Below are 14,144 nucleotides of genomic sequence, written 5' to 3' on the forward strand. Positions count from 1 at the left end.
TTATTCTGTATTTTTTATGTATGAAACTCACTATTTTTTTAATTAAGGAAACTGATAAATTTGGAAATTCTTTATTGTCATAATCAAGTTCCAGCTCAATGTAAAACAATGAATGAAAATAATATCATATTGACAATAATTAAAAAGTCAGTTAAATACAAAATAAAAATACAATCACAAAAAACATTTAAAAGTCAAATAACACATAATATTTAAAGTGTCTCTTCACATCTTGTGAGATTTTGATTTTGAATATATAAATTGATTCGATCCAATTGAATAGTTTTGAATCAACAAAATCTTGAGACTACAAATACATAAGAATAGTTTTAAGTAGTTATCGCTAGCGTTCAATCTGCAGAAATAATTTAATATCTAGAACAAGACCTACTCCTGGAACAACAGTCATAGGAACGATTACATGATAAGTTTTCACTCTCCAAAAATCTCTTGATTTCTCTTATTACCAAATTTTTTACGTTAGAGTTATTCAGTACCATTCCCAAAAGGTCATTGAATGAAAAGTTTTCGCTTCTATTGCCCAAAACTCCAGATACTCTGTCGATCAATTCTTCTTGCTGGTCCTCGTTCATGAGATTCTGGATGTATTCGCCAGCAGGAATTTGTTTCCCATATCTTGAATTTCCTACAGGAGATCTGTCATATCCGCTCTGGTTATTGACGCCAAGCCTATTGAATACCATTCCTGCCAAGGTGAAAAGTGTTGGTATTCGAATTATTAAAAACCAATTAACAAGGAAAATTTATACAGGGTGTAACATGAGTGGTTGGTCAAATGGATAGTGGTGAATGCAGGTCATCCAGACCTTTCAGAAAAGTAGCTTGTTGTGCATGCTATGACTACTAGTTACCGAGATACAGGTGATTCACGAAAATTGGCCTAAATTTCTGGTATACATAATTTGGAAATCAGCAGTCCGATTTTGTTTGAATTTGGTGAGTTTGCTCATATAATCCTTCAAAGCGTTTCATGTGATTTTAAATTTTCTAGGGCAGTACTCGGATTATTGAGTTTTTCACTTTAGACTTTGAAATATTTATTTTTTACACGTTTTAGAGAAATTTCGTTATAACCATGGAAAAATACACAATTCATTGCAATGAATTCAATTTTTACTTTGAATGGCTCACTTCTTACAAAAGAGTAGAAATCTGAAGAATTCATGTTTTATGTAACTTTTTTAAAATACTTTTTTAAAAATTTTTAAAATCCTGTTTTTAAGTCTTTCGTTATAATATTTGATGTTATCAGTTGAAATTTTGAATTTTATAATTTTCTGTTCAACTTTTCTTCATTTTTAAACTCTCAGCACCTACTGAGAGTTGTAACACGCTGTGTAAAATATTGATTACATGTATTCATGATCAAACTGTGAATATTTTACGCAGTATGTTACAACACTCAGTAGGTGCTGAGGGTTTAAGAATGAAGAAAAGTTGAACAGAAAGCTATAAAATCCAAAAACTCAGCAGATAACATCAAATATCATCACGAAAGAAATAAAAATAGAACCACTTCTCAAAAAAGTTTCATAAAACATTAATTCTGTCGTTTGCTAGTCTTTTGAGAAAAGTGAGCCATTCAAAGTAAAAATTGAATAGATTACACGGAATTATGTATTTTTTCATGGCAATAACGTGTAAAAAATAAAGAAATTCAAAATCCAAAGTAAAACCCTCATTAATATGAGTTCCGCCCTGGAAAAATAAAAATTACAAGAAACGTTACGTTCACCACTAGGCTATGGCCAACGACTCAAATTACACCCTGTATAACTGATAGAAAGAAGTAAAATATTTAGACATCAGAAGTTGTTGAAGCATATTTCAAAAATATTAATTTACTCACCAGCAACACCTCTGGCAATATTGAATGCTTGTGCATTAGGTGACAGGGCCAATGCCATTTTTCCTATGCCAACTATAAGATCTTCATTTTGTACAGCCAAGGCACATAAATTTAAGAGGTCTTGTTTTTGAATAGGCATTTTGACTATTTCAGTTGCTAGTTCTCAACATACTGAAATTTATGCTTTGTTTCAGAATGAGAATATTGAATTATAAAAAATTTCGAAAGATACCGTTTTTCTTAACGTATGGATAATGAAAAACTGGCTGAACTAAATGTTTACTAAAGGTTTCCACACATTACTGGTTTTTCATAGGGTATAGAGGGTTTTTACTAATCACTTCAATTACTTTGCATTTTTTTTGTCGCATATTTTATAATCGTTTATGACAATATTCCATGTTTTTGATATGTATAATTTTTCATTATTTGATTTTATCATTGATCTCAATATAGTATGATCAAAAGCGATATCGAAAATCCCGCAAAAAACTAGTTGTTATAGAATTTTGATTGATTTCCGATTTTCCTCTGCTATTTTCCGAATAATTCTCTGGAGATCAGGCATTTTCAAAGAATAAACAAGATTTTCAATACTTTCCTTCAATTATTATTCAATCTAACCAAAGAGCGATATATCTTCATTAGAAAAGAATTTTTTTTATAACTATGAATCATCTTTTGCTAAATTGAAACATTTTTTAATTATTTGAATAAATTGAATGATTATCAAACTACTCATATAATGACTATACCTAAACAAATACCTATTGAATTTGAACTAACAAATATATTGATTTCTAGTACCTTTTCACAATTGAGTATATAAATATAGTACTAATGAAGACTTCATAAAATCAGTGCTCCTTACTCACACTAACACTGCTCTTGAAAACACCAAGGATAGTCAGGATAAAAAAAAAGTAACCGCAAATAACAATAAAGATATGAATAATGATATTTGAATTGAAAAAAATTAATACCTAAAAATTATATTTAAAATGATGAAAAAAACAACTAAATTCTATGAATATAAAAAACCTCAAATTTTTGGTATAATTTATTAAGGGCGATTTTCGAAATTATTGAGGCCTTCCATACCTTCCATTCCATATATACTTGGTAAAGCTAACACCAAAGCTTACACTGTCTCCAAGAAAAACATCTAACACTTAGTGATCTGGTAAAGGTGATATACTATTATGATAAAAATGAAAATGGTAAATGAAAAGCAAAATGTATTATTAATTCAAATATATTTTTTCAACTTCAAAACACCTCTTTCAAAATAATGCTATCACACCAATGAATAAATCAATTATTAAAACAGGGTCATCCATACTTTCAGGAATTAACTTCTTCAGTACTTACCGCAATTTCTCCTTTAATAAGACTTCCATTGAATGAAAATTGTCATCTCAAAGTAGAAATATAAAAGTCATATTAGAGGGAAACAGTGGTTGTTCAATAATATTTCTTTATCTGTTCATTATTATGGAGCAAGACTGATGGGATTTCTTTCCACAAATATGCACTCTTTTCACTTTAAAATATTCAATACTCTTAATCATTAATTTTTCAGTACAGGTTTTTTTTGATAATTTTATCATGAATTAATGAATAAACAAACAATAAATTTCTCTATCATAGAATTTGTGCTAATATTTCAGTGAATTCAATTTATTTTATCACATTACCAGAAAAATCTCAATTAAGTAAATAAAAGGATCCTTTTTTTCTGAAAAATTAATGAATTATTTCATCTTATTTACAATTTCACAACAAAGCATTAGCTTTGTATCAGCTAGTATTAACTAGTGCCCATCATTTCAATTCATTCATTTCATCATCACTTAGATTTATTTGAATTATTTCATCATTTTCCAATGATTTTTCTTTGTTTTCATCACATATTTCGACCTTTTTATCACTTAACTCGTCTCTATTATTTTCATTTGTGAATAATTCATCACTTGTCAGTTCTTTATTCTCAATAACTTTGATATTTGTCGATTTATCTACTTCCATATTTTCCTTTTTTTGTTTATCAATGTCAATGTTTTCTGCAAATTCTTCATTATTTTTTTCAGATGTATCATTGATCATTCCTTCATACTCAGAATCGGAAGATGTAATAATTATTTCTTCAGTTTTAGTAGTTTGAATAATTACTTCATCATCACTTCCTACTTTTTCTTCAATTGTGGGGATTTTACTTAATGAAATACTTTCCTGAGTTTTTGCATTCTCTAAAAGTAATTGAGATTTGATAGCTCTTGCTCTTGCTTGTAATTCCAGCAATTCCAATACACTCATAAGATTTTTATTTGATCCAATTTCATTTTCCCCTTCTGGCAACTTCTCATTCTTTTCTATCTCTAATTTAACAGAATTTTTTGTTCTTGATCTTTTACATTTACGATGTTTAGAATCTTTTCTATCCTTTTTTTGACCTGTATCTTCATCATCTATAAAATTCATAAGTCACTTAAATGTAAGCACTATATAAGTGGGATTATTACCATCTACATTTATCACCAATTCATCATCAGATATGTCATCCAATGAAATTACATCAATAGGGTGGTTGTCTTCGCTAGTAGTACTACTATCTTCATCTAAACTTTGACCATTGAAAATATATTTTAATCGCTTGTTAGATATACCCAATAATTCTTCCAGTAACATGGAATTTATTTCTTCAGAATCGACATTCTGCATACAAAAAAAAGGTAAGCATAAAAAAATTGAGATCTACAAGAGTAGAAACAAAATAATCAAAAAATAAACTTACTCTAAGACAAGAAGGTGCCATAAGTTTTATTTTTTTAGGTTTTACTATTTTCAAAACTTCTTTCATCAACTTAATTCTATCATTCACATAATAAGAAAGTTCATGTTCACTTTCATCAGAGTCGGACTGTTGAATCAATTTATTGAGTTTTCTTTTTTCCTTTGTTAAAGGCATGGTAAATAATACGTATCAAATTGACTAAAATGATTCAGTCGATTACATGGAAATCGAAGATTCGCTTATTGAAAGATTCCAAATTTAAAAATATTTGTTTATTTATTATTATTTATATTAGTCTTGTTTCTGTCATAGTGTCATAGATAAACTATTTCCATTTTCCAGTTTTTCTGTCTAAGATAAGATTAGTCTATGAGCAATTTATAGATAAGGTATGTACGTTACATCTTTGAGTAAAGCAGCTCTTCTTCAGTTTACTGGAGTAAAGTAACTTCAGTAATAAAGTTACATCATAAACATTAATTCAGTAATAAAGATACTTCATTAATCAATGGAAAAGTGGGACCTATCCATATCAATGATATTAGGTCTAAGGAAATATCTAGAATATATTCTGTGTTTGCTCAAATGAACTACTAACCTCTTTTTTTTGACAACCTCAATATTTATTTCTTAGTGTTTTGTGGTGTACTGTTTTTATTTTGGTACAGATCTGTATTCTTAAAATTTTTAAGAGAGCTATTCTGGAAGTTCAAAACAAATAAAATGATGCCAGGAAGATTAGGTCTCACTCCAAGTATTTCAGACAATTTACTGAGTTTATCTTGGCATGACTCTGCATGGATACCTATTCTTAACACTTCGAATGTTATGGACTATTTTTCTGATAGATCTAATCCATTTTTTGATCGAACATGTAACAATGAAATTGTAAAAATGCAAAGGCTAAATCCCGACCAACTACAGTATGTAGTTCCTTATTTTCATCTCATCGAAATATTAATTGTTGTCCTTTTTAGGAACATGACTGGATTAGAATATGTCCTTTTACATGTACAAGAACCTATCTTATATGTCATACGGAAGCAACATAGACATGGCCCACAGCCTAATCAAACAACACCTTTAGCAGATTACTACATAATTGCTGGAATAGTTTATCAAGCTCCTGATTTAGCTAGTGTTCTGAATTCACGTCTGGTATGATTCAACAAACCATGATATTGATTGATCCTTGTCTACCATAAAAACTTTTTTTATTTCAGCTCTCAACGGTACATCATCTACAATCTTCCTTTGAAGAAGCTTCAAGCTTCTCAAGATATCATCCAAGTAAAGGGTATTTTTGGGATTTTAAATCGCAAAGAAATGGTAATGAAAAATTGAAAACAAAAGAAGAGAAACCAAAAGAAGAACCAAGTTCTTTATTCCAAAGAAAAAGAGTTGATATGCTGCTTGGTGAATTGATAAGGAAATTTCCATTACCTATACCTCCCTTACCAAAACCAGCACAAACACCTCATACTCCTAGGCAAGAAAGTGAAAATGGAAATACCGATAAGGATAAACCTGAAGTGAAACAGGAAAAAATAAAACCACCTCCAGAAAAGAAACCCAGGCTGAATTGAAGATGTTTTATGTTTTTCCTTTTGAATGTTGACTGAATTTTGTAATATTATTTTTGTTCAAATAAAAGTTTTGAAATTATCATTAAGAGGCAATACTTGGTAAAAATAATTAATAGATATTAACATTAGTGACCTGATGAATTTAGAATAACATTTTGTGATTGATGATCATCTTCATATAGTTTTTGTATATAAAGTTTTATGGAGATTTGGAGAATCTGAAATAATCAATGAGTTTTATCAAGGTGCAAACTTAGATTCGCATTATAATCTTTTAGAAATTGGGAAACTACAGGATAGGAACTCGTTTCTCTTGAAAAGCTATTATCATATTTTATGAAAAAGGAATTTGGCGAATTTGCATAAAAGTGTGAGTTGGCTCTTTGACATCTTGGACAGCTTGGGATATAAACCCGACCGTTCTACGGCAAAGTCATCATGCTCCGCTATGGTGATGAAGGTGCATTTGGCAGGGACCTCTGGTTGCTCAACTGATAACTCCATCAGTGGTCTCGTGATGAAACACCGCAATCCTCTAAGAGAGGATGCTCCGAAATTGGCTTGAGAAACAAACGCCTCACCAAAGTATCAATTAAATATCTATGTAATCTTTTTAAATTCCAATTCACCTTCATTTGATAGTAAAATAGAATTTTCAACAATGGAATATGATCCCAATTCCTACGCCACTGATCGTGTTTATTAGTATTCTATATGGCAACAGCGAGCGATGCAGGTGATAATCAAAGTACTTGAAGGTTATGATTATTCATTAATCTATTCACTCAGATTAAATTGAAGCACAATCATTATATTAAACGGAGGAAGAATTCCCTTAGTCATTGTGAAGTACCTACTGTTGATACAAGGGCTGAAGTTATGGAGAAAATAGTAATATTTGGTTCTTCTGGAATGACCGGTATTTGCGCCGTGGAAGCCGCAATTGAAAAAGGTATTTATTTGAATTTATGAGATAATTACATTGGAAACTATATCTCCATTTTCATTAAAATCAGTAACACAAAGAATTAAAATTTGAGGTTCGAAAAAAAAGCAATATTGTTTTAACTGAAATGAAATTAAAATGAATATGTTATAATGCTGAGATATTTCACTTCAGGGTTGTTCAACAATATTAGATAATTCAGAACTTTCTAACCGTGGTTTAGTCGGTTTTTCACCTGATGTTTTGGAATAATCCATTGTCAAGTTACAATCTACGACTTGGAAACTCTGAAAGTGCCTACATAGCTCAGATGGTAGGCGAACCGTCAAATGGAAAACCGACTAGATCACGGCTATAGAAAGTCTGAAATTTCCCTACTCTCTTTTATATTGTGGAAATTTATATAATTCATTTTATTCAGGTCTTAATGTAAGAGCATTTGTTAGGGATTCTTCCAAATTACCAGAAGCTTTAAGAAGTAAGGTAGAAATTGTTCAGGGAGATGTTCTAAGCTACGATGATGTTTCCAAAGCAGTTAAAGGAGTATCAGGTGTGGTTGTTGTTCTTGGTACAAGAAATGACTTAAAACCTACCACAATATTGAGTGAAGGAACAAAAAATATTATTAAGGCAATGAAAGAACATGGAGTTGAAAAGGTATCGGTTTGTCTGTCTGCTTTTCTATTTTGGAAACCTGCTGATGTTCCCCCCATGTTCCATGATTTGAATGCTGACCATCGTCGACAATTAGATGTGGTGAAAGAGTCCAATTTGAAATATATCGCTATTCTACCGCCACACATTGCAGGTAACTGAGTCTATTTTATTCTACAGAAGAATTATTACATTCAAGTTATTTTTGAATATTTTCAAAGAATGGAATTTCATTAACATATGATTTTTCCTGGACAGCTAAAATGAAACATTGCTTAGTTTAAGTAACCTAATTATTTATGATTCGAACACTACAGTACTGTCAAGTATAGTTTTGAAACATATTTGACTACCCTTTATTACATTGAGTTACTTCTACAGATGCTCAATAATATACTTTTTCAGTTCCTTTATAAGTGGGACTCTTAAAACATATAAGGTCCAAGATACTTTTCAGAATCTCAGCTGCTTAAGTTATAAGATACAGTTTTATTTTGAAAATTTTCGACATACTAGTTAATTTTTGTCAAAAAATAATAGGAACTAAGATATAGAAACTTAGGTACTTCAAAGTAATTAAACTAATAAGTGGCTATAGTAACTGAGATAGTTTTTTCTGATATTAAATTTTCTTTGTACATTTCAGATCAACCTGGAAATGATTATGTGGTGAAACAAGATGAAAGTCCTGGAAGAGTAATAACAAAATATGCACTTGGAAAATTCCTTATTGAAAGTTTGACAATGCCAGAACATTACGGTAAAATTTGTGGTATTTGCAATAAACCCCAGTGAACTATAATATTTTTTCCAAAGCCTTTTATTGTTGAATTTAAAGCTAATATTTTATCTGGTTTTTGCTTGTTGGAAAGTATTTGAAAACTTTATAATATGAATGATAATAAATAATATTTTTTTGTTATTCATTTAATTTTTTTTTCAATCCTAATCCTAAATGCCTCAGCTCCTTTCTTTTGAATTCAGTGGAGAAATTGTAGACAACTGTCTTAAAAGCTGCACTGTTCTTCATAAAAGGCAATTTGCCTATATATCTGGTAGATCTTCAGTAGCTTCTATAAACGAAAAGAGGGAGGGGCAAATGAGGATTTTGAATTAATTTTAGATGCAAACATCTTATCAAAATCTTCTGACGTAGATCAAGCATTTTTGTATTATGAAAGTGCCTTTGCAAATGGTATTAGAGACAAAGTCATTCACAATTATCCTATCCCATTGGACAGAAAGCAAAACATCCTAAAAGCGAAAATATTGATGGCTCTTAAAAATGTTAGCAAAGAAATTCCATGGCCCTTTCTTGAGTTGGTAATAGCGCAATATTATAAAGCAACTAGAGGCAATAAAGTGACTCTCTTATTGGTCTTGGAAAAACCACTATAGGACAGCCATCCAGCAAAGACAGTTGCAAAATAAGATTCACCTTTGGAGAAGAACTCCAGTAGGTACCTATTAAAGCAGATTGAAAAATTTGTGAACTTTTTAAATAAAATAAGCATAAGCTCGAGAACAGAGCTCGCTACAAATGCTTAGAGAACACTCTCGGTACAATTTCTCAGCCAATGTTCATGTTTTATTGTGTTTTTTATAAAAGATGAAAATATAGAAAAAATATGTTACAAATAAAATGTCGTGTACTGAAGCAATAAAAATATCTTATAGATATAGGTAACTCGTCGAGAATTAGAGAGACCTGTTTTAATGGAACGAAATCTTATTGATCAACCACCGTGTTGTCCTGATATGGCTACAACCGACTTTTATTCTCTTTCCAAAACTAAGTTTTTGAGGTAGGTATCCGTTTACAGTGTTTTGATTTAAGTTTGAAGTAATCATATCTCATTTAAATTAATTTGAAGATTAATTGATAAGGGTTATTTGGTATTTTGAAGTTTTTATTCAATCCCCAGTACTTTATTTTCTCTGAAACTATAATAGAATGAAATTTGGTTGTCATGGCGCAATTATTCTCTTAGTTCGAGAAACTAATCTATTGATTTTGATGACTAGAAGAAATAAAAAAGAAAATTTAAATGCTCCAAAACTTCTGAAAATATAAAATTGAAAACATTAGTATAAATTATTACTGAATAAATACAGGGCCGGCGCGAGAAATTTTGGCCCTGAAGCAAAGAATTTTTCGGCGCCCCTGCTCGAAAAGCTTCAATAACATTAGCACCTGCTTTCTTCTTTCTCTGAATAATATTGCAATCGTGCGTGAAAAAAATAGATTCTAATCCAGTGAAAGAAGTATATTGAACATCGATCAATAAAATCCGCAAGTACTATAACCACATGACTGTATACGATCGATGAATGATTACCTATCACAAGATACAAAAAGCTGTAGGGCATTCAAAGTTTCAGTATTGCTTCGAAAACTAATTAGGATTGCAAACATGTGTTCTACTGAAAACATTTGGCATTTAATAGAGACTAGTTTCGAATGCAAAATCTAAGAATTTTTTATATGATGAATGAGTAAACATCAGCTCCCAAATAATTGGAAAGCGAAGGTAGTGTTGTTTTTTGTATGAAATACCTAACGATTTTATCCCTCTTTCAATGAGGATAATGGGGAATTCTGTTTATATTGGTTGGGCTCCCATGTGTGTACAGGCGGCTTAGAGATTTTTATTGCAGATAATGTTGACAAACACAGCGAAGTGGAACAACCTTATGCTTAAGAATCAAGGTTAAAATATGAAAAAGGCGGCCAGCAAACTGAGCCGAATTACCGCCCCTCAAATAGAGACGCCTAAATCGGTCACTTCACTGTTTCACTCCTAACGCCAGCCCTGGATGAATATTTTTGACCCCGAGTTGAAACCTCTTCAAAACCCAATATTTAGCACCTATATGAACTTTTCACATATCAGATTTGACATTGGAGGAAAGCTTATTGTAAAATTTCCAATGTTTTCAATTTTGTGATTCACTCTCTACGAGATTTTGGCGAGGTCAGTATTTGGATATGGGAACTCATATTTCTGCTTAGGTACAATCTCTAGTAGACATCAATTTATGGTAAACAAAGCATTTGGTGTCTGATTTAAGTGAACTCAGATCAATGAGAATGTTGCCTTTGAAAACATTCTCAGGAATGAAGCTCATCTTCAATTTTTTTCCTAATAATTGTTCAACATATCTTTCGTACAACAATTTATTCTTTAATGGAATGGAGTATAAATTGTCTCAAGGAAGGATGCTTATCTTCACTTTTTGTCAAATCATTGTTTAATGTATTTTTCGGTACAACGGTTGGTTGAAAGTTCTTTCCTGTGAGTAGAGCTATAATTTCCCAAATACCGCCCTGAAGATGTACACCACTGCTCTCTAATAATTTCTTGTATTCTTTCTCTAAATACAAGCATTTTTCAAATTGTAAAATATATTTTTTTCGATTTCCAATATATTTCAAGTTCCTAGTAGTGAATATATGTTTTACTTTATAATACGAATCAATAATTTCGACGAATTAGAAATGTTTTTCAAATTAGGATTGGACGAAGTGATAAAAACCGATAATAGATTCAATCACTATGAAACATATACTTTTTAGATTGTTAACTTCATGTGACCTGTTTATAGTCCCTGGTAATCTATAATCTTATCTAATTAATCATTGTTGCGTATGCTGTACCTACCTAGTTTTCACATTTCAGTTGATTTAGAAGTCTGATACACATCAGTGATTGTAATTTTTTCTAAACGACACATTTTAGGTACCGTCATAAATGTTTATGTTTGTGGATTATATTTAAACCTCTTAAATTTATCTTACGAATATTTTGTGGACAATTAGATATATAGTATTATAAAAATAAAGTAAGTTTATATTAGAAAAAGATGACTTTGTTTTATATATGACCGGTGAACCTCAGTAAATTTTTTTACTTGTTGATTTAAAAGAAATCCTGATTCAAAATAATTCAACTTGCAAAATCAAATCCATTCTGGATTAATATCGCAACAATTTTTGATGATTCATTCAAATATTTGAGATCCTCATTAATTGATGATATTCTCAATAATGCAGGTAGAGAAAAACGAATGAAAATTTCAATTTTGAATGGCCTCTTTTCGATCTTGAAAACTATGTCTATAACCATAGTGTTTGAAACCATACTATATAATGTTTACGAAATGTCTTATTTGAGTATTCCCTAAAAAATATACCTAAATATTATCCCAAAGTATTTAAGAGAAGAAAATCAAATATATATTATTCTTCTTTATAGATCATGGGTAATACAGGCGGCAGACTTAAGAAATTAAGAAAATCTTTGAGGAGAATGAGTCTTTCCAGAAGCAGAGAACGTTTGGATAGGACCGATCAAACTAGACGTTCAAAAAGTTTAACCAATCTATCAGTATTAAGAAAAAGTGATATACATAAGGAAAAATCGAAAAGTACCGTATTAGTTTCGGAATCAGGAGAAAGTGATGAGGTTCAAATGAATCACGAAATATTGAAAAGCAAAAATATACCTGTTTTAAGAAAATTCAGTTCTTGCATATTGTACGTGAAGAAATTAGGAAAAAATAAGTCATTAAAAGTCTCAAAAACTGAAAGTCAAGAAGGACTGGGAAAATATGAACCAATATCAAATTTAGATGCATCAATAACTGATAATAACACATCTACACCTACAGAGGACGAAATTATAAATTCGGAAATAGATAATGCAAGACTACAAGTTATTGAGCCAATACCAAAAGAGTCATATTCAGAAGAAAACACTAATGATCCTAAAGTTTCAACACTTAAAAATTCGAAAAGCTCACAGAATATTTTCGAATCTGACAACAGAACAAAACCAGGTCAGAATGTTACCTATAACGATAATGATTCTATTGAAATGCGATCATTGAAAAGAATTGATGAAGGGCTGTATGACTTAGAGAAACAGATGGATGATATGCAACATAGTGAACTGACAACGCATCTTACCACTTTCAAAGAAGAATTTCATTTGATTTGGCAGATGGCCTACGAAATTGAAATTACTAACGATGAGGTTCGAGATAAAAAGGCTGAGACTATCGATTATACGAAATATTTATTACAAAAATTACTCAATAAGGCATTCAAAAAATATGACTACCGTGTATCAGAATCAAGTTCATAGGTGAAGCTATGCATTTTAATGAAATAAGCTGTTTTAATCGTGAAAAGTTTAATTGTGTAAAAATAAATTTTATATATATGTTGGATCTTTTATTGGTTGAATTAGGCAGAATTTTTGAAGTATGCAGTGACTAGATATAGAAAATGTATTTTTGAAAGTTCTCAAAATTTTACGATATTGGCATCTTCAAGAATCCCCCCGCTTCTGTTCAAACTTGCATCCAATGATCTAATAATATGAAAATCCTCTCTTGTTTGAGTTTCAAGGATGATACTTTGTTTCAATTTGTTGAACCAATCAAAATATATGTTGGACCTCATGAGATGTAAACCTAATATGTCTCACGCCTATGTTGCAGTCTATTCGTCTCTAGGTGCTTTTATTGGATGATTGCTAGTATCTGAGCACAATAGAAACTAAGAATTGCCAGGTAAACTAAGGGATATTAAAGAATGTCAAGATACGTAATTTACACTACTAGCTCTCCGAAACCATTTTAATATTACTTTTCAATTGACTGATACGAGTAGATTGACTTGTGACTTTCCGTATATACTAATGTATTATCGAATACCAGTTTTCAAGACTTTTCAATTCTTATGTATTCTCGCGAACTTTTAGTTTTCAAAAGATACACCCAGAGTGCTTACAGATACTTTCTCCGAGAAAGAATAAAGTTTCTGATCATGACAACTAAGTTGTTGAAACAAGCGTCAAACGCTCAAAAGATCAGGTGGACAGAATTGTGGAAAATTCAGTTGGACGATTAGTGAAATTTACCACTAGCATATGTAAGCTTCTGAACACATAGAACAAGCCCGACTGAAAGGGTAAAAATGACTGTTAGTATCTGTGAATGAATTGAAGATTATTACCTTTGGTAGTAAATCTTTGAGGGAGTATGACAATTATAACAAGTTATTTTGATGATGCCTTACAGACCTCTTTACTGCCATCCAAATGGATGGTCATCCAGGCGTCTTTTTCCTCAAGGCATCGCACATTCCTAGATTGCTCATCGAACTTTGGAGTTTCTCCAAGAAGTAGACAATAATATTTCACCCTTGCCTTTTGTTCTCCAGATTTAAATACCCTCAAAATTATGAGGGATTTGATAGGCCAGTGTCAACTGTGCATCATCCTCCAT

At 30.9% G+C, this 14,144-nt stretch overlaps 4 protein-coding genes across 6 annotated transcripts; 3 read left to right on the top strand and 1 right to left on the bottom strand.

Annotated features, from left to right (window-relative positions):
* Positions 1–55: 55 nt before the first annotated feature.
* Positions 56–4,987, bottom strand: LOC123670832 (glutamic acid-rich protein). Its single transcript, XM_045604397.1, has 5 exons — positions 4,665–4,987; positions 4,393–4,585; positions 3,242–4,338; positions 1,871–2,041; positions 56–706 (listed from the first exon to the last, which is right to left on the bottom strand). The coding sequence occupies exons 1-3, from the start codon at positions 4,836–4,838 to the stop codon at positions 3,695–3,697; spliced, it is 1,011 nt and encodes a 336-aa protein (XP_045460353.1). The 5' UTR covers positions 4,839–4,987; the 3' UTR covers positions 56–706; positions 1,871–2,041; positions 3,242–3,694.
* Positions 4,988–5,276: 289 nt separating this feature from the next.
* On the top strand, positions 5,277–6,332 carry LOC123670833 (mediator of RNA polymerase II transcription subunit 6). The gene is made up of 3 exons (XM_045604398.1): positions 5,277–5,587; positions 5,642–5,822; positions 5,888–6,332. Exons 1-3 carry the CDS (start codon positions 5,388–5,390, stop codon positions 6,248–6,250), a joined length of 744 nt encoding a protein of 247 aa, XP_045460354.1. The 5' UTR covers positions 5,277–5,387; the 3' UTR covers positions 6,251–6,332.
* A 640-nt stretch (positions 6,333–6,972) lies between these two features.
* On the top strand, positions 6,973–8,772 carry LOC123670834 (flavin reductase (NADPH)). The gene is made up of 3 exons (XM_045604399.1): positions 6,973–7,202; positions 7,618–8,004; positions 8,497–8,772. Exons 1-3 carry the CDS (start codon positions 7,130–7,132, stop codon positions 8,643–8,645), a joined length of 609 nt encoding a protein of 202 aa, XP_045460355.1. The 5' UTR covers positions 6,973–7,129; the 3' UTR covers positions 8,646–8,772.
* A 2,672-nt stretch (positions 8,773–11,444) lies between these two features.
* On the top strand, positions 11,445–13,075 carry LOC123680808. Of its 3 annotated transcripts, none has more exons than XM_045618930.1 (2): positions 11,445–11,462; positions 12,107–13,075. In XM_045618930.1, exon 2 carries the CDS (start codon positions 12,110–12,112, stop codon positions 12,995–12,997), a length of 888 nt encoding a protein of 295 aa, XP_045474886.1. In that variant the 5' UTR covers positions 11,445–11,462; positions 12,107–12,109; the 3' UTR covers positions 12,998–13,075. The 3 variants fall into 3 exon arrangements, with proteins under 3 accessions (XP_045474886.1, XP_045474881.1, XP_045474870.1); XM_045618925.1 differs by lacking the exon at positions 11,445–11,462 and adding an exon at positions 11,470–11,590; XM_045618914.1 differs by lacking the exon at positions 11,445–11,462 and adding an exon at positions 11,520–11,693.
* The last annotated feature ends 1,069 nt before the right edge of the window (positions 13,076–14,144 follow it).

Source organism: Harmonia axyridis, chromosome 1, assembly GCF_914767665.1.
Source record: "Harmonia axyridis chromosome 1, icHarAxyr1.1, whole genome shotgun sequence".
In the NCBI taxonomy this organism is placed as follows: Eukaryota; Metazoa; Arthropoda; class Insecta; order Coleoptera; family Coccinellidae; genus Harmonia; species Harmonia axyridis.